A 21,018-nucleotide genomic window follows, 5' to 3' on the forward strand; every position below is an offset into this window, starting at 1 on the left:
CGACCCTCGCTGAAGGAGGTAGGACCGCAGAGGGTCGTGCCCGACGCCTATGTGCAAGTGCAGTGATGAATCTCTTGTGTAGCTGAAGTGCAGACCAGTTGGAATATGCTGCAGACAATTTACGAGAGTGAATCGTGTTTTTCCTCAGATGGGGTTTCTGGACGTGAACAGCTCTTGGCTCAGCAAAGAATGCACAGTATGATCAGCTCAGGTAAGAGACAGCTCCGTGCCTTAGACTTGAGTGGCTGACCGGGAACATACAGCCTAGCATGACAAGTAAACACCCTTCCTTTCAAGAAGTGACTTGATTTTTGTGGGCTTTATCCAAGTTGTTGTTATATAATTCTGGAAGTATTTTAGATTGCAGCTGCTGCTGCTTTTGCGAGGAGTTTGTCTCCTTTGGTCTGCTGCTTTCCAGACGCAGCAACATGCTCACAACTGAAGTCGAGTTTGGGTTTCCTTGTTTGTTTTGTTGCGTGATTGCAAAATGGGGCTCATGGTAGAGGCTTGTTAGGGCTCACAGGAAGAGGCTTCCACAGACGGTCCTTGTCAGGAGGCTGCATTTAAAGCCCCTCATAAGCAATTCTAGTCATATGTCTGTTGTAAACAGGATTTGCTCTTTCTGTGAGTTTCCTTTTCTCTAGTTTGCATATGAAGGAGGCTTTATACCAATGCCTTTCTCTTTGCATTACAATGCTACTGCAAAATGTCTTTAAACTGCATGGTTTATTTTGTTCCTTTAAAAATATTGGTGAACCTGGCAATGCTAGTTACAGGTAATGACTCACTGAGATGTAAATTGGATATGTTTTTTTCATGAAGGTATTTCAAAGCTGCTCAGAAAGAACACTGCATGTTTCCTCATGTATGTCTCCTCAGAGCTACCCCTGTGTTTTCTAGTTTCCTTCCTAGCTGTGTTTGAGACCTGCTACTGAGGATAAATTAACTTGGAAGAATCATTGCCATTCAATTTAGATGGGCTAAAAATGTCAACATTTCAGGCTGTCTACCCTTGCCTATTCTCTCCTAAAGTTAATTCCAGTAGTTTTCATTGGGATGAAACTCTTGTATATTAAGACACAGTGTTTTCCAGTTTATATCTATTTAAACCTAGGTTTCTTACTTTGTTTTTCAGGAAGTGTTAGTATTATAGAAGATCCATATGTGGAATACAGGATGAATTATTGGCATGTATTTTAGTCTTAGTTGTGTCCCCTTTGCTTTTTTTCTTTTTTCTTTTTCTTTTTCTTTTTCTTTTTCTTTTTCTTTTTCTTTTTTTTCCTTCTTTCCCAAAACTTGAATAAACTCAATTTCTAAAGATAATTATATGTGTAGACCATACCTCTCTTCACATATTACCTCTTTCAGTACACCTGTTGAGCCTATGTCTGTTTGGTTTTTAAAAACGGTTTATTTTCCTGCTTTGTAGAAAAAGAGCTAAAAGTTTTACTTGTGCTCCATTCTTACATACAGTTTTAGGTTGTTGATCATTGATTTCAACTCTTTTGTCAGGGACACAAATCAGGTGAAGGCACATTTAAAATTATGAACAGCAAAGCTCTAGCAAAGACTGTGGGTAAGAGCAAAAGCTTTCCTGGAAGTGTTACAGTTCTTCTGCAAAGCCATCTACAGTGTCAACCTCTTGTTGCTTTGCTTCATTGCATTTCCTTAGCTTTCCTGAACAGCTCAACAGGTGTCCAGTGCTTTTAAATTGGCTAGAGATAAGGCTGAATGTGTCCTCTCCCTACCTACTGTTTTGCTTTTTTTTGTTGTTGTTGGGCTTTTTTTAGTACCAAGTCAAGTTGAAATAAATGGTTCACAAGTGAAAATTTGGGGGGTTTATCTCACTATGCTACCCTCTAACTAATATAATAGCAAATTTTTCATTTCAAAATCAAGAAAATAAGGTGATTTTCTGTAAGTTTATAGCTCTGCTTGTCTTCATTGGAAATAAGTATATCAGATAACTGTTGATTTGTATCTGATAGTACATTAGGTAAGTCCATATAACATACACAATTTCTCCTGTAGTGCCAAGTAGAGTAAAAGGGGAGGTTAGACAAAAAACAATCCCTACAAAAGCTTGTTCAATAATATTATCCAGATAACAGATGTTTAAGTGTGTATAAATATATATATATATATATTCTATGGAACATAAAATATTTCTCTGTGTTTCAGTTGGCCTTTAAAATATGCAACTAGACTACAAGTAGTTGGCATTATACATAGTCTGCAGTTTCAGTTCATGTCACATGAAACCTCAAAGCCTGGTGCTGCTTTTGGTTGCCTTCATCTCCCGCACGTTCAGCATCTTGCAGGGTCAGTTCTGGTAGCTTTTCATTCTTTCCATTTATGATGCATGTAGGGAAGAAAGAAATAGCTAGGGTATGACAGTATGCAATAGCATTTGGAGAAGCCAGAAACAGTCATTTGAATTTTCCTTTTCACAAGGCCCTTAAATTTAAAGTTATCTTTACTTAAATGTATGTGATTTATACTCAGGTTAAAAAGTAGCATGTAGTGAAAAAAATAACAGATCCATAAAAGTTTGTGCTTTGCACCCTTCATGTGCTTGCTCCAAAGACTTCAAGAATAACTTAAAACAGACAACAACAGTCAGATTTTTAGGTTTGCTGGTATCCAGATACAATGCACATATATTATGCAACTGATTTTAAGCTGGGCTGGAGAGATCCCCCAAAGAGGACAAGTTCACTGGTCAATGGATTGGATTCGCAAAGCAAAATGTCTAAGAAATTTCTGACAAGAGCAGGCATAGGAAATACTTTAGACATGAGAATCAGTTCTCCTGGTATTCCCTCAATTACTGCCTTGCCTGTCTGTCTCCATCCTTTCTTGTAAGTCATACTATGAATGAGATGATCTGGATAGGTACCAATCAAAAGTCTAATTATGAATGGAGCAATCTAGATTGGCGCTGACTAAGAAGCTGTGTAATTTGCAGACACCTACACCTTACTGCAGAGAGCAGTTTCAGCTGTCTTTAGAAGACTGAACTAAATTCTCCCATATGGTACTGTTGCTCTAAAATGCAGCAGCAAGTGCTGTGCATCTTTATATGAGAAAATTATGTTGATGTATTCTTATTTGATACCATAGTTATTTTAACTTCACATTTACAAAATAAAGCTGGGGTCTAAAGCCTCTTATTTACCTGGAATTATTTATCTATTCTGTCCCTTTTACTTTACACGAAAAAGACTCAGTTTCCATGTGTGTGCAATGCCACAGTGGATCCTAACATTCAGCCTCTGGCTCATGACCTCTGATCTTTTCACAGTACAAGTAATAAACTGAAAGTCCTTGAAAAAAAGCATTTGGTGCAGCACAGTCCACGGGAAAAATACTCATTAAAATGTGGTTAATAAATAACTGATGCAGGACTACATTTCTTAAATAGATGGTAGATGTGTGAAGGAGAAGGAAGGACATACCCAATCCTGGTATCTGTAGATATGGGACTTCAGGAAGTAATGCCAGCTTTTGGTGATTTAATAGACAGTGCTGATTTTTCAAAGGGTAAGGTTGTTAAGTCTTCCCCACTGTCCATATCTTGATGTACAGCCTTGAAGTACCCTGCCTGAATTCCACCTTGGTTTTTATTGGATAAGACATCCTCTGCTTCCTGCCAAAGCTGTTCCGCTGAAAAATCAAGAGTTCAAGGAGATAGTGAGATTATCACTATGAGTTGACAGGTGACCTGAGCAAGTTACACAATCCTGCTTATGTCAGCTAATCCTTCTGTGAAACACAGTGAACGATACCTGTCAGGACCAGGAATCGATAGAGCAAAACTATTCTAGAGGAGATGTAATGGTTCAGAATGATTAATTTGATTGGCTTCACCTACCTCCAGGCTTGTAAAATACCTTCAATTTCACAGGTGTCGCAAGTGGATGTAGTGAATGTTTATTCTCTGCACCAGTCAGGAAATGTAAACTGTGTCACTTGAATATAAATGACAGAATTACTGCTGCATGCATCGTGCTGTACGTGGGTTGGCAGGAGCTCATGAGCAATCTTCCCTCAGTAAACCCCAGTGTGCACAGTTTGTCCTGTATGTTGTCTCTATCATGAGTCTGCATGACCTTGTATACATGGGGTTTGCTTTACACATGAATTTATATTGCCTTCAGGGAAAGTTCTTTGATATTTGCCCTCCCATGGTTTTCTTCTTTTTTTTTTCCTGAACAAAACCTTTCCTTGCTCACCTTTTCTTATGGAGAACCTGCAGAAAGCAAGTTCATTTAAAGTTTTGCTCTGATACTCATTAAAAACACGACATATTTGTGTATCTCAATCAGGTAACACAAGCTTCTTACAGATACCAAATGTTTCGTTTACGGTGTTTCAGGCAGGAACGCTTTGGAGAGAGCAGAAAGAATGAGAGTAGATGTTCTGAGCTTTGTGGTTCTGTTCAGAGCAATGAAAAAATTGAGTGTGGAAATTCAGTATAGGGAAGTTTTGGATAACAACCAGAGTGGCTTTTTCCATGCCTTTTGTAAAGGCAAGGTATAAGATAATCTGGTTCTTCATAGTAGTAGCAGAAGTATTTTAATCAATTGTTAAGGAAGTGTAAGGCCTAAGCCATATACAGTTAATACAATGAGAAGAAACAAGCAGCATAGACCTGCAGGTCTGATGTAGTTACAATCTCACTGATTTTGAGTAGACCCTTTGCCCTGCAATGTATGCTGGGCAAAACTTTGGTTGTGAATTCAGTTGAACAAAAACATGGGAAAATGGAAGTAAGCTGCATTTTTTGTTTTGTGTTTGAGACTACATTGAATACAGACCGATGTTTCCAATTTCATGTGTCTAATGCTATAAGAACTAATGCTATAACATTGCCTTTTCCTACTTTTGTTTTTGGGATTTTTTTTTTTATTTTTTTTTTTTATTCCAGTTGTAACTTCTGATGCTATGTGGTCTTGCTTTGTATTAGGAGGTATATTTATAGGTTGTGAGAAAAGCCTGAAATTCAAAGCACAGGACTGACAAGAATAGCAAGTTAGAAAAGCTGGAAAGTAAATAAAAAACAGTGCAAAATATTACTTCAAAACCCTTTTGGTGCTTTTCAGAGACCATTAAACACTGCATTTAGTACAGATGCTCTCTAGTACTGGTGCTAGGGCACTAGCTCCCCTCTCTTCAGTGTGTTGACTAAATCTCTTTATTGGGAAACAGCTTTTTACTTCAGTCTTTTATTGCTTTAGCTGTTTGGCTTTATAACATGTATTGCACTCAGATACACAGCTCCAGCCAGTCTTCCCTTCTATAAAACTATGAGCAGAATACATTTAGCTCATTAAGGTTGCACTCGATATGTGGAACACTTGTAATTCTTCTACTGCCAGACCCATGTTTCTGTGCTGACTGCCCAGCCCCTCTCTTCTGCACTGTCTTTGCAGAGAAACCAAAAGCTGGGAGAAAGCAGAATAGATAGATAGCCTGCAAAATATGCACATTCATTTCAGGTTTTGGTGTAGATGATCGGGGAGATTTCAGATGTTGTTGCATTTTAACCTTTCCCAACTGCTTCTGGAGGGGTAGAGAGAGTTTTACATGCTGGGTAATAAATACCATAGAGAAACCAGTCAATAGATATTATTGTTAAACACATGAAAATCTAAAATGCCCTGTTCTGTGGATCTCTTTAACAGGCTGACTCCTCTGGGTCAGTTATTCTTAGCCTAGTTATTTTCATCTTATGGCATTACAGGTCTAAGATTAGCCTGTTAGGCGTTATCATGCCATCTGAGTTACCTCCTAATATAACTGTACACCGGAATGATTATTTATAGACAGAGCATTCTGTCATTTTTGCTTTATTTCTGGTAGTTTAAATAAAGAAGAGCAACATTCAAGAAAAACCACAGATTCCTTCCTGCTGCCAAAACAACATGATAACTGCCTGCTGAGGGGCAGGGATATTGTTTATAATGTGTGCTCGCAGCAGATGCAAACATCTTACCTCTCCTACAACAAGATACCTCAGGGTACCACTGCTTCTGTCTCTTCTGGAGGAGGGAGAGGGGTGCCAGATTGATGCACCAAATGACAGAGCTGAGATGAGCTTGTGGCTGCTGATGAGAACAAGGATAACCAGGTGCTATTTTTAGAGGTCGGCTCTGTCAAGCTCCATGTTCAGTGTGAACATGTCACATATGCACAAAGCTCCTCCAAAATGGACCCATCTAGTTTTGTTACATAAAAATGATGTCTGCTGTACAAGTAGCCTTCTATATGATTTTCACAAGACATAACAGGAAGCTTCAGCAAATTGACAAATTTTATCAAAGTGTTCTTCATGATTGCTGCACAAACATTTCTTCTCAGTAGAAAAACTTTAAACCTAAAGCAGAGTTGTTGTTCAAGAACACAGTGAGGCTTGTCCTCTCCTAAGGAAGTTGGCCGAGATTTTTGTGTTTGTATGTGTATAACTAGGAGGAAGCTTTTAGCTTTTAGTAGCAGTTTAGTAAAGAGCAGCAAAAATAGGAAAGTAGCAGATCTTCAGCTGGGTGTCAGAGCAGCCTCTGCCTGCAGTTGTTGCTCAGGAAGCAGGCAGCTGACAAAAAAGGGAAATATTGAAGGATTATAATTATCTAATGGATTCCATCTCTTTTATCTTTCTGCTCTAAATAAGTGGCATGTTTCTGTCTTCGTGCAGATTTTGTGTGTAATCAGGGGGCACCTGATTTGTTCTACTTTAAAATGTTTCTGGTGTAAAAAGGCTTGCAAAATCAGTGGAAGCCTCTGCATGGTTGAACCAGTGCTGCTTTAACTCCCATTATATAATAAGCAGCTCATTTTTTTTTTTGTCAGCCTGGCAGTTCTCTGCATGACTGTAAAGGTACTTTGGCATTTAGTATAATCTGAGCATAGCCAACACATCTGTTTTATTTGTTTGATGTCTCATGGTTGTAAACTCCTTCCAGATTGTGGAGTATACAAACATGATGAGCTCCAAGAATTCAGGCCTTTTGCAGATGAATGTGCTAAAAATGCAGGTTGCTTTATTCTAATGATAACATGCTCTTCTTAGTAATAAGAGTGAATATCATCAAAGGGAGACAAGAGAAGTTACGGAATGAATTCTTTGAAAATGCCAAATATATAAATCATGTTTTTACAATCAAAGACTATTGTTCCTCTTTCATGATGCCTGTGGTCAAAGGTATGCATGCCACAGGGAGGAACCACAGTTATTCAATTTCAGTGAAGTCTGGAATGGAATAACGAGCAGGCTTAATGTTAATTTAATAATTTCCCCCAATTGTTCTGTTCTTAATCCAAGTTTCCTTTTTCTTTCTTGGTGCCCAAGGCCACCTCCTTGTTGGTGTTGTGCAGGAACAATATGAGAGAAAGCAGGGAAAACAGACTGTTAGTGCAGTTTTCTCTTACATAGAGACTCTTTTTGGAGTTTTGTACTCATTTAGTTAAATGTTACTGTTGGCCTTTTTATTTACCTATTCAAAACTCCAATTTTTGCAGAGACAGTAAGTTCTTACTTCTCTACATCCACTTGCTTGGTCTCTAGATAAATATCCTGGTTGAAAATGTGTATTTTTCCTAAGCCTTGTGAAGTCTTTTTTTTACAGACAGGAAAATGTAAAACTCTTGGACTCTTCAAATTTTTTATATTCTAATTTGAATTTGACCTTGAAGTTCTGAAGTGCTTAAAAGAATATGTGTTGCAATATAACAAAGAATCATAAAGTAAAATACCTACATTTTTGAGACTTTATGCTAACATAAATAGTGATGAAATTAGTATGAGGCACAGAATGGTGTTAGAAATAGCAAAAGGAAAATCATCAGTATTCGTATTTTTACTGTCTTTATATTAGCATATATTTATTTATTTCATGTAGGCACATAATGTTAAAGGACTATATAGAAATTTCTAGGATGCTTCAGAAGGCTCATCCTAAAAATCCATGCATAGCAGCTGCTGAAATCTAGTGGCACCTAAATTCAGGAGAGCATTTTACCTTGGTCTAGTAGCTCTCCAGCTCGTGTCATGTGTATGCTCAGAACTGCTCCAGGCTCCAAAGAGACATGCACTCGTTCCCATGCACACATCTGAAAGTTTGTGTCCTTTCATTTGCTGTCATTGTTTTTTCCAGGATCTATTTCAGAAGAGGAAGAAAACTTTATTGTTTCTATTGTGCATTGTCAGTAGTTATCACAGTAATAATTCCATAGGATACAGTAAGTTTTACTTAGGTTTTCTCAAGGAGTATGAAAGAAGGACTGGCAGAAGAGAAAGGTTTGAAGAAATGATGAGGAACTTTATAAATGGAGTAGTAGGGCAGAAATGAGCTATACAAGCACTTCCTATGTTAAAATGCTGTTGTGAGGGAGGGTGGGAAAGGCTCTGAAGATGTAAGAGAACTATGTGGGAGGTGGAAACCAGGGGATTTTGAAGCACAGTTCTAACTGTCCATGAACACAGGAAAAATATAGTTGGAAACAGTTAAGAAAGAAATCAACTGAGATGAGAGAAGTTTCTGTCAAAGAAATCTCTAATGCCATCATAAAGAATGCATGGGAAAGTATGAATATTTTAGAATCAACAACCCAGGTTGTTTTTAAAAACTACCCAGGGTTGTGTTACTCTTGTAATGACACATAAGCTAGTATTCAGGGATTTCTCTTGCCATTGTAGACATTCTTTTTCTGTTTTCTTGGTCTGAGAATGAGGTTTGTGAAAAGGAGCAGTATAGGACACAGATTTTGTTTATGCATATACTGCAAATTCTGCTGCATCTCACCATCCTGAAATCCTTCCTTCCAAATGTAGTTCAGTTTTCCTGGAGAACCTGCAGAACAACCTCAGCAGAGCTTTGTCAAAAATTTCCATCCCTGTGTCAGCTGCACCATTCCTGTCCTGCCTTTTCTTCTTGACCTAGTAAGCAATTTTCTGAGCTCTGTGCTGGTTTTCTGGTTTGTTTGTTCTTTTTCTTCTTGTGCCAGTGTATACAGGGTGATAATGGGGCATCTGGAGAACTTACTAAGAAGGGAAATTACAAATGCCAAAATCAAAAGGACATAGGCAAAGAAATAAAGAGGGAGTGCTAATGTAGCTGAACTAAGTAATGGTGATGCTATGAATGATTAAGGATACTAACACTGACACAGCTATTTTGTTTTAAAAATGTATGGTTAGAAATGGGAATATTTAGAAAAAAATTACCCTTGGGCTAAAAATTTCAAACCTCATCTAAGAAGGAATGCCTCTCTCTGGTTGCTGGTCATGCATATCTACTTGTCACTGGCATGCATTTACAAAGATATATATATATATATATACTTATATACATATATATATATATATATATATATATATTGCCTTATCAACAGTCTTACACTGCCTCTCCTCACCAAGGACACTCTGGTATGGCTATATTAAAACCTGTCAAAAAAAAAAAATTTTGGGAACTCTGGCTTTAACAAGTTAGTTGTTAGTTGGGGTAGGCTTGAATGAGTGCCTGAGGCAAAGTGGTTTTCCTTCTGCAGGCCTAGTAGCCCACCAGAGGCAGCTGCACATTCCATAAACCTCCTCATCTGAGTCTGCTGTTCTTCATATGCAGATACCTAAAGGTGAGCAGCAGCACATGTTTGTTCCCAAGACCTCAGAAACTCATTCTTAGGGACCTGTCTTTGTTATTTCTTCTAGGGAATACTATTGCAGATCTGTCCTGGTAGTGCTTAGGAGATCTAGGTGCATGGCTGGTTTTAAAACATTAACAGCCAAATAGTCTTTAATGTTGTCCTGCAGACTCAGAAAGACATGAGTGAGTGTAGAAATCTGGACTCTTCCTTTCTTATTTTTTTCTGGGCCCTCATTCTTCTGCTGGACAGTCACATCACTTGTACCCATGCAGGTATTCATGTGTCCATTGGGGCTGGTGTAATGAAGAGCTGATCTTGGTTAAAAACATGATGGGGGTCCTGCCCCCCATGCCCCTGCAGTGGGTGCTGCAGTGTGAGGAAGGAGGGCATCATCCTTGGGGTCAGAGGGGCCATGAGTGGGGAAGGGAGGCACAACCACTCCTCTCAGCTTTAGCTATGGTATACAGTGGCCTCAAAATATATTTAACCTGCTGCCTGGGAAATCTTCTGGAGATTTCACCTTGCTTCTCTCAGCATTTTGCAGGACAGAGCCTAAAATTTCACACTTAATTAACATGTTGTTAAACTCCAATGAACTACATAGCACTTTACCATTAAGTATAATTTCTGCTAATTTTGTCCCTGTGAAGCTGTCAATAACTTACCTTTCATCATCCACAGGGTACATTTTATCTGTTGAAGTGAAAGGAAAATACCCTAAAAATGTACATTGTTTTGCATTAAGTAGAGTATTATATCTCTGTTTACCTTAGCAACCTCCACCAAAACTGAATGTACTGGAACCAGTAGCTGTCTTCATCTCAAAGCTGTATCAGTTCCAGTGCAGTGTCTGCTCCAGGAAGACGTTCATCGCTCTTGCACTCAATTTCTGGTCCATTCTTTATTTGTGAAGAAAATGTTTTGCCAAACATTCTCCCACTGGAGTCCCTCCTATCTTCTAGTTTTGCAACCTAAGTGTGCTTTTGTATGTCTTTAGATTTCCTAGACAATCTGAAAATCAGTAAAATTCAAGTTACGGGAGAAAGAATTTTCCTTTGTCTGATGCCTTTTCCTGGTTGCTACTTAGGTACTGTTATCAAATACTTCCCAATGTAAACCAAAACCACAAAATAACTGACAGGCTGACATGTTAGCAAACACAGATCAAAAGGACCATGTAATTTTCCCAGTTGTTGCTATAAATTTCTTACTGAGTGCAGTTTCAAGTTGAAGACACAGTTTGAGTCTCATGGCTGGCACAAGGCTTTACAGACATTTTTTGGATCAGAACCCTTCAAAACAACTGAGCTCTCCACAGTAACAGCCAGACTAGAAGATGCCAGATCTGAAAGGAGAGAAATTTTTCACTGCTGTTGCTTTGCTGTGAAAGTCTGTGCATCTGAACTGGTGACAGCCACAAACTGTGCCCCCAGTGGGGGGAACTAGAAGCATTAGTTAGTGACAATCATGTAGGAAATAACATGTTGTGTCCAGCTCTCAGGAGATGGTGTTTGACTAATTGTCCAAACCCTCAGTAGAGAAAAGAAAACTCATATTCCTCCTTAGATAACATGGTCAGATGCTTAAACTTCATGATTCTGAATACAATTAAAAAGTCTACCTGAAAGACAGTAGTTACTTTCTGCAGGAGGAAGGCTGTACACATTAATCTTACATTTCTGCACTAAATCTACTTTTTTTTTTTTATGTAACCCTTACTTGCACTCCCCAGAAGGCCCATAGTTATGCAAATAATTCTCATTTCTAATATGGTTTTCCTCTTCCAGTATAGATGGATGGATGTTTAGGTGGATATAAATAGTATGTGTTCCATGCAGAAAAAGCATAGTAGCGCAAATGAAAATCAGACTCTTTCTACTTATGGAAGTCTTCCCAAGCTCTTAATCATCTTAAATCCAATTAGTGTTTTCCTGTTTCTGGCATGGCTTCCTTTGAGATGGGATAACAGAAATGGAATAATCCCAATGGCAAAGCCTCATTGATGAATATGGAAACTTACTTTTATCCTGCTTTCAGCACTTTTAAGTTTCGGATCTTGCTGTACATTGACCACATGTCGTCACTGAGCTGTCTGCAATGACAGCCATCTGTTTTTAAGGTTATATTAAGGTTAATGAAGCACAGTAAGGTATATTCAGCTCCTTCCTCCCAGTAGAAATTACTGTGCACATGCAGAAAATGAGTGAACTCTTGTATTTTGTTTCCATATCACAAAGCTTTATTAGGACCTCTGGCATTCCTCAGAGCCTTCCATGAAATATCCTGAAGAGATTTGTTTCATCTGTGGTTTTAACCCAATCAATCTTTTTTCCATTATTCTTCTTTCCAAACTTCTATTAAAATAGCAATTACTGTTGCCTCACTGCACTATCAACCTTTTCTGAAATTCAACAAGAATATTTATTTCCCTTCTGCTTTTCATCTTTAAAACCATTTCTGATCAGCTATAGAGTTCTTGTAACTTCACATAAAGTTACAGAACAGGACACAAATTCCAGTGAGACACCTTGTGAAGGAGGTTTTGCAAGTCCAGATAAGTCTGTGGACCAGATCCTTCACTGGTACCAAGTGTCACAGCACCAGTAAAATCCAGGCCCTTCTTCAGTCACCATCTTGTTAACCCTTTGAAAGAATATTTTATGCTTTTGTATTTCAAAGTATGCATGAAATTAGAATTCAAAGCTCATAACTGCATCTTAAAACAACAGTTTGCATCAAACTTATTTTGTTCCCTAAATGTCTAAGATTAAAACAAATCACGTTTAAACAGAAATTGGCTTGGTTGTGGCTGTTAATGGGGGATATAATTTCTTGAAGAAAATATGAGGAAAGAATATCTCTTTCCCCTTTTTCTTTTAGAATTACATACATGGCTCTCATTAGGCTAGAATAATTTTTGCTAATAAAAAACATTAGAAATTTTAAATTCAAAATAACTAATTTTAAAAGTATTGGGAGATTAAAGCAATTCCAGTAGTTTATGCATTTCAGTCATCACTCGTGTGTTCACAATTATAGCAGTATAAACAGATCATATTTAAAATGAACAATTATTTTTCTTTGTTTCCCCACTTTTATTCAATCCTGTCTGTAGCTGTGGTCCAAAGAGTTTAAAATGAAAAGAAAATATAAAGATTACAAATCTGATATAAATACTAGAGGATAAAACATATGAAAAGGGATTAAGGGAGCTATATTTATAGCCTATAACAGAGAGCTCAAGGGATGTGGGCACTGGCTATAAATAACTTCAAGGTAATAATATAAATGAAGGAAGGGAATTATTTGTTCTCAAAAGATGGTAAAGCATGGAATAGTAGCCTGAAGCAAAGAAAAGAATAGTTTAGATATTAGAACTTTTTTGTCTCAGTAAGAGCTATGGAGAGCAGAGACGTAAATAACTAAGGTAGGAGGCTGAAGCAGAAGCACCAACTGCAGCTATTTGGCTACAGATTAAAATTACTTGTAGAGGAGTTGTGTTACAAAATTCACAGGGCTAGACTTAGTGATGCAAGCGTTTTTTTCTATTTTCTTACCTGTTACATTTTATAATGCCCACATTTCATGGTATGCGTTAATTTCTCATGAACATTCCTTCCAAGATTATTGAGCATCTTTAAACAGATTAAGATAAAACATAAAAAATGTTATTATTCAATTATAACCTAATTTATTAGTTGAATTTAAAGCTGTATTGTTTTCATCAAAGTAGTGGAGTTTCCTGTTGTAATGTGTTCTGGACTGAAGGAAGAAGTCCTCTGTTCTCAACAGCCCCTAGATGAGGTGCTGGCTGTTGAGCACTGTAACCTCAAGTTGCTGGGTAGGCAAAACAGCTTCTGTGAATTGTACATCATGGTGTCAGAACATGGGGCATTTGCTAAGTACTGCTGACTTCACTAGCAGGCAGTGGTTTATGTAGGCTGGGTGCTGGCATGGTCCAAAGTGAGCTCTTGATACAGCCAGGACAGAATTAAGAAGGAGAAGACATGGCACAAACCCCAGCATGAATTAGAGTGTTGTAACTATCCCATTGCATACAGCTGTGGACCTCTCAAAACAATATGGTCATCACTTGGACATGTTTTTCTGGGTTCTTCCTTTATTTCAATGTGTCTGAGGGGCTTCTTAATGCTGGACATTTTAGTGTTCAATTTAAAAATTTTGGATGAGATTATTTCTGTGTAACCCAGCTAAAAGAAGTCATATCACACCTGTCATCAAGGACAATGCAGGAGACTTGAAAGACTGCAGTTTTTTCAAGGTGGTGTCAAATATACTGGAGAGTATGTAAGTGAGAAAGAGAGGGAGATATCAATTGAGTAAAGGAGATAAACTGCATGGGTATATTTGGACCTCTACAAATGACATATCACTTTCTTGGTCTAACTTACTGTGGCTTTTTCAGTGCTCAATAGGCTTTTGTATGTCATGAAAACAATACAAAGAACCAAAGTGTTGCATTGTTAAATTAATATGGCAGCTGTTTTTTCTCTGCTTGTCTAGCATGTAATCCACTGGGCAATAATAGTTTTGAGAGACTTATAGTTTTAGTTATTATGTGAAATATCCATACAAAATATTGTCTGAGTTAATATTGATCAAGCAATATAGACGTGTTTGGCATGCACAATAAGCTTCAATAAGTGTCTGTATTTTTGCAAGAAGAGGAGTATAATGTCTACTCATTCCTGCCCAGGATGTCATACTCAATAGCCTTATACTCTTGCATTGTTAACATTACTAGACATTCCCACTGCAGTTAAATCAGGCAGGGTCTCCTCTTGAATTACAGGCTTTTAAGCACACCTGAGCCTGAGATTTTTAACTATTATTGGATTGGGTTCAGTGTATAATAGCTCAGAACACGTGTCTTAAATTTCTCAGGCATTTAGTCAATATTTAGCTCTTTTCCCTGTCTTTCCTCTGTACCTTTTAGCTGTTAATTTTTGCAGCTTTGAAAAATGTGTCTTAATAAGGTAATTAATAATATTATTTTGTGTGGATAATAGAGATAAAAAATGAAGATCCTGTATGGTAGAGGACAGCATTTGATTTTATACCTACCACCTCTTTTTGTCATCCCTTTTGTGCCACACTCATACCCACGTTTCCTCTTGGCTAGATGACAGCACCGGAAAAATAACTTCTCACTCATATGCCCACCTTTAAAATCTGGTGTGCCCCACATGCAAGGTGGCTCTGGAAGTACAGTGCTGTTAGGAAGAACTGTGGTCTTCCTGGATTTGAGACATGTTTTTAAGAGAATGTTTGTTGTAGCTTGTGAATCAGTGGTAATCACCTCTGCAGAGCAGGCACCAGCTACCTCCAAGAGCAATTTGCCTTGTTTCCCTCTGTGGCCTTTGGATTGCACATGCCAGTGTCTGAATATTGACAATTGTCTGGGTACCAGTAATTTCATTTAGATGAAACAAATGTGCTTTGGGAAAGATCCAGCTTTTCCAAGAGATTAGACTTCTAGGAAACAAGAGATCTGGTTTAATTAATGGAAACTCCAATATAGAGCTGTATGTTTGCAGTCTGTATAAAATACTGGATTTCTTATTTTTTTTTCTTCACATGGCCTGTCATGATCTTTTCCTCTGTCACCTTTGAGTCTGTTTTTCTTCTTGGGGAGGTTGCAGCTCATGTGCCATAAAAGGAGTTTCTCATGGTTTTCTCTTCAAGATGACCCATATAGTTGACAGCAGAGCTGCCTGATGTCCCAGCTTGGACTTGCCTGAATTGCATTGCTTTATTCTGTCAGAAAAACTCAGTAGTGTTGGGACATGATGACAGCTACACAATGGTCCATGTACAAACAAATGTTCTCCCATCATGAAGGAAATAAGGTGAAAGTGTTAATAATCTGTCTGGTTTGGGATTCTTTGGCCTGAAGAATGTTTTATGTGTGTAAGATTTATGTTAGTTATGAGGCCCCTATGCATTACAATAACTTTGAGGCCTGTTGAAAATTGGAGTGAACTAAATTAAATTAAGAAAATATTGCTCTTAATTTCCCAAGATTATTAGGATGGCACTTGCATGCTTACTTTGATTTTTCAGATGAAAGAATAAAGAAAGCAATCTGCAGCCCATCAGATTTTCAATGAGTGAAAACGGCACTATGATGAAAAGTCTAGTTATTTGGCATGCATTGTGTCACATTTCAGTATTTAATGTTTGTTATGTTTTGAATGCACTGTCCATAAATACTTTAATATATTTTTTGGCCAAGAGGCATCTGTCTTACACTGTAAAAGTCCTTCTCACTTTATTTCATATTCTTGACTGACAGTATCCTAGTTTCCTACTGACTTTTTCAAAGTTAAATAAAATTAAGTCAGCTTTTTTCTTAATTTTGATTTCTGTTGTCATTTTCACTTTGTTCTTTCTCCATTCATGCAAAGCTATGAATTTAATTACAAGACCTTTGGAAGCCTTGGATTCTGCCTTATCATGATGAAACATTTTTTGAGGGGAGAAATCACCAAATGAGAAAAAAAACCAAATAGAAAATAATTTATGATTTGGGACAAAATTATTTACATTTTGTCTATGCAGATTGTGGCATTAATTCAAATTACTTGGATAATTTGTAAGAAAATGTGAACAGCTCTCAATTATACTGGTATCAGTCACTTTCTAGCAGTGTTCCTTAGGGCATGTTTGTTTGCTTGGTAAAATATATAGAAAAACTGTCTGTTTAGTAGATGGGTGTCAGTTCCTGTCCCCTTCATGTTTTGACTTTTATTTGGCAAAATAATGCAAAAAATGTTTATTACTTATTCACCATGACATGAATAAATATCCAGCTTCTCAAAAATCTAAACATTTGTTGCTGCTCCAAAATTAAGGGTCTTAATTTATATCTGATGCCAGTTGGTAAAGTCTGGAATTAAATTGCCATTTTCTTTCAATTGCTTGTCTTTATATATGGAAAAATATTCAGAAAAAGTTACTCTCTGATTTGAAGTTTCATTTACTTGTACGTGGGCCAAAAGCAAATGTTACGCATCTGTGAAGGCTTACATACTTTTATGAACTTGAAAAGGGAAGCATGAAATTAAGTATTATTCTTACTTATTATAGAAAGAACAAAATCACATGCTGATGTTCTTCAGTCTTTCAGGAAATATTTTATCTTTAGAATGGAGGCCCCAGGGCTGCCGTGCACAGCTGAGCCTGAGGTCTCTGCAAAACTATATATTCTTATGCATTTTTTCCTGGCACCTGTGCCTTCACTGCCGTTGTTTTTGCTTGAGAAGTGAGAAAGTGATACAGGCAGTAAGGCTTTGCTGAGCTCCCTCCTGCTGAAGCTCCTTGGCTATAAGTGAGCAGGGAAGTAAATGAAAACTGTTGTCCCAGTTTCATTACTGCAGTGGGATTGTGCCATTGGCAGGAGCCCCAGGACACCCAGAGATCATTGTGGGGAGAGGGACAGACTTGATTCAATTTTATAAGTCTGAAAATAAGTTCTTGATAAGTAAAGCTATTAATAAAATATTGTGTTATGCCTGTTTAGCACTGTAAGCTAAACAACAAGCTGCTGAATCTTTGAGTTCTGATCCAAGAAGGCAGATACCTTATGTATAAAGCTCTGACGCTTAGACACCTGTACCTTTTTTCACCAATATGTGTGTATTATACCTCATAAATCTGTTATAAAGAAGATCTTTTGCTGACAGATTCTGAAAGTATCAGATCAAGAAAAGGTTCCTTATGATTAAAGATTTAGGTGAAATTAAAAGACTATGTAATCATTTTTTCATGATTACTTTCTAAGAATGATTACAATGGCTATGAAAAAAAATGAAGTCTTACACTTCAGCTGACATAATAAATGTCACTAGAGCTTTAACTTAGCAAGTTGAAAAGTTTTCTGTGGCCATAAGTATTCAAGATTTCAAATTAATAAGGTCTTTATCCAGTGACATTGGTAACTTGGTTGGATGTTCATCACCAACTTAAACTGGATTGCAGCCATTGAAGGTGCTTTATAAAACTTATATGCCTTAAAGCAGAGGCCGATTTTTTGAGGAACTAACTTAGGTAGGAGAGGAAATTAAATTCTGGTTTCATGCTCACAGAGAACTTAGTGAAATTATTTTAGTGTTATGAAATGACAGGACTCACAAGTTTGTATGAGGCCTTAAGCTGAGTAAACTACTATTCTGTTACCTGGAACTGGATTACCCAAGCTTTTCAACAGGCAAGGGAAAATGCATTTTAGGATAGCAAGGTGAAATGATTATCAAGTCCCTTAAGTTTTGTTATCTTTTATTTTTAACCATCTTTAGTATGAAAGAACTAGTAACTCTTTTATTGCTGGTAACTCTTTCATTCTTACTGTTCAGATATTTTTTCCTTGTCTATTCATCCCACATTTTATACCAGAATAGAGCAGAATCCACATTGTAGTGGTGGTCAAAAATTTTAAGTCTTACTTTTAAACCAGTGTATCTTTGGGATTTTTAGACTACTTTGATGTGCTACCAGCATTTATACTTTTGTAGGAAATAGCAGTAAATATTTTTTGTGAAGCTTCTGACAATGCTATTCAACTGTCTGTTAAAATGTGACTTCTTTTTTTTTTTTCTCCTGTTATTTTTGGCTGAAACTTTTCAACCATTTTTGAGAAAGGAGCAAGACAAAAATAAATCATTCTGTCCTTGAAAAGTTCTACCTGCCTTATTCTAGAGCATGAAACTCTGATGCTCTTGTGCTTTAGATCAGGAACTTGGCATGTGATACTTGTGGCTGAAAGACGAATTTTCATTTTCACTGTGCGAATCTATTTTTGTTGGCCAAATTTAAATTGCAGATCAAGTTTTACTTTGTGTCAAGGTCTTCTGTCTTCAATTAGCATGCTGTGTTCTTGTCCTTTTCATTGATCTTGGTTTTCAAGGCAGAGCAGCCAAAAGTGGTCCTGGGGCAATTCCAGGTGCCTCAAGCAAAGGCAGGACTTTGTTTTTGTACCCCTCAGCTTGTCTTGCAGACCCCTCCACCTCCATCACCAAGCATGGTAACAAGTAGACTTTGATGAAAGGCCAGTTGGAAACTGGAAGCATAAGGGAGAGAAGGGGAAAAAAAAGAAAACTGAATAGGGAGGAACTGACTGATCAACCAAGGAGGCCATGTCTGGTTGAGAACCATGGGGAAGATGGAATGGATTGGGTGGGAAGGATAGGGCTGGATGGAAGATGTGAAGGATGGGAGCCAGGGACAGCTTGGATTCAAGTGGTAAAGAATGAATAAAGGACATGAGAAAGAACAAAGTGCAAGAAGTCAGTAGAATTAGGAGCTGTGTAATCGTATCACATTTTCTTCTTTGAGAACTTTCATCTATGGCCATAGTGGATGAAAGATGAAAATGTTTCCATAACTTCATGGTTTCATGCATGGCTACAGGCGTTATTAACTTCATGCTGTTTGTACCATGCCCAGGATGCTAAGTTTATTAATTTCTTCCTGAGGCCACTTTATGGAACTTTTCTTAATGTGAATATATTCACACAACACCTTCTGTGAAACATAAGGGGTTGTTGTGGCTGTGTTATGGGTAGGAACTAAAGCAAACATTTAAAATACAAGCATACTGAATATCTATGAATTCATGGTGCCCTCTTTAAAAAGATAAGGGAATGAGGTTTCAGCATGCTTGCTTTAGATAGAACTATTATTTAAGGCAGGGTTTGGGGCTTAATTTTTTTGTCTGACTAGAATTTTAGTAAAGTATTTAATATAAAAAATGTTTCATTCATTTATTCATCTTTAAAAAGCAGTATATTTTTGTGAGGTAAAAGATTTTTATATCTTTATGCAGAGTGAATTGAGCTTCACTATATGCAAGGAATAATTACCTGAGTCCCCTGTCTGTCTTTGTGAAAGTGTTATATATGATTTCTCAGAGTCATAACATTTTCTTCCAGCATATCAGTCCTTTTGATTTTGCTAAAGCCTGTTCAGCTAAAAATTGCTGAGAGTGAGCAACTGATACAAACCAAGTTGGTGCTATAATATTTCTGAGAAATACTGTCAGTTCTTGTGAACTATCTTTAGTGCTACTTTGTTTCTAGTGGCTTTTCTCCAACATTCAAGCTGTTGTTTTGCTGACTCACTGTTACAATTTCAGAAATATCCTGGATACAAATAGTATCACTCTGTATTCATTCACATGTTCTCCTTTGTTTTAGAATATCTTTGGGTAAATTATTGAAATGTCTATGGATACTTTGCCTTTGAATCCATAAATATCTGGCAATAGAGTAAAAACACCTAAAAAGAATCTTCAAGCTTATGAAACTTGCAAAATTGGGAACTTGAGATATGTCAGAAGTAAGCTACTAGTGCAGATGGGTGAAATTCACACACCTGTTCCAGTGAGCTCCTTGAGCTTAAAGAAAGGAGAGAAAGCATTAACCATGATAAGAAGTTTGCCAAACGCTTTGATTGCAATGGCCATGGGCTTATCCCACACCTGCTACCTCAGGATAACAAAAACTGTCCTTCCAGTGTTTTTGGGGTGACTACCACATTTCTGATTCATTCTGAAAGAACCCAGGAATTAGAAAATTCTAATCTCTCAGTGGCATTTCTTGGTAGCTTCCTAAGTTTCAACAAGAATGAAAAAAACCAGCAGCTTAAGTGTAACATCTATCAGTTATCAACTGATAACAGCCTAGACAGAGCTGCAATGAACAGGGTAATGCTGAAGTGGAGTGAATGAGGAAAGGAGGAAAGGAGAAGGAGTAAGCTATAATATTTCTCCTGTGAGTCTTTGGTGAAAATTTTCAAACAGTCATGAGGAAATTATTTACTGTCAGCTCTCCCCAGTTAATCAGCTCTGTTTTCAGGGTACTGAGTGTTTGTAACTGTTTCAGGAGAACAGAAGCAGAGGTTCACTATATATGCAGTTCTGATAGGTAGAAAATTTTTCTACTTTAGTAAATAAAATGACAGTTGTTTGCATTGCAAAGATGTAAATACTGTTTATACATCTTAGAATTCCTAATTAATGGAAGCTTGACCCTTAAAATCTTCCTCTGGTGCTCAGCAGTCATTTTTACAGTGAGGCAGAACAGAGAAACTCAGAGTGCTTCAGTGCTCCTCCAGAACACACCAAGCTGACACTTCTCTGTACCCTCTCCCTGAATGCTGTGGAGAGATCAGGCTTTCTTGCAGCCAAAACACTTAGTCTGGCAAATATAGATGTTAAGGTGTCGAGGAGGGATAAGGATAAAGAGATTTCACTTAGCTAGTTTTTGTTGGTTCATTTTTCTTTTTTTTAAAACTTCTCTGTCTCCTTAGTTCCATGCAGAACATTGAAGCTTTGGGCTTCCACACGGCTTACCTGGA

At 37.4% G+C, this 21,018-nt stretch overlaps 1 protein-coding gene across 5 annotated transcripts in view; it reads left to right on the forward strand.

Moving 5' to 3' along the window:
* Positions 1 to 21,018, forward strand: part of HDAC9 (histone deacetylase 9) — a 457,531-nt gene that overhangs the window by 181,713 nt on the left and 254,800 nt on the right. For 4 of the 5 annotated variants that reach the window (XM_066554142.1, XM_066554170.1, XM_066554152.1 and 1 more), the window contains exon 1: positions 105 to 211. In XM_066554142.1, the coding sequence (XP_066410239.1) occupies positions 106 to 211 (106 nt within the window). In that variant the 5' untranslated portion in view covers position 105. Of the gene's footprint in view, positions 1 to 104; positions 212 to 21,018 lie in introns of those variants that run through there. The other variant, XM_066554161.1, reaches the window with a different exon arrangement.

Source organism: Molothrus aeneus, chromosome 1, assembly GCF_037042795.1.
Source record: "Molothrus aeneus isolate 106 chromosome 1, BPBGC_Maene_1.0, whole genome shotgun sequence".
Classification (NCBI taxonomy): Eukaryota; Metazoa; Chordata; class Aves; order Passeriformes; family Icteridae; genus Molothrus; species Molothrus aeneus.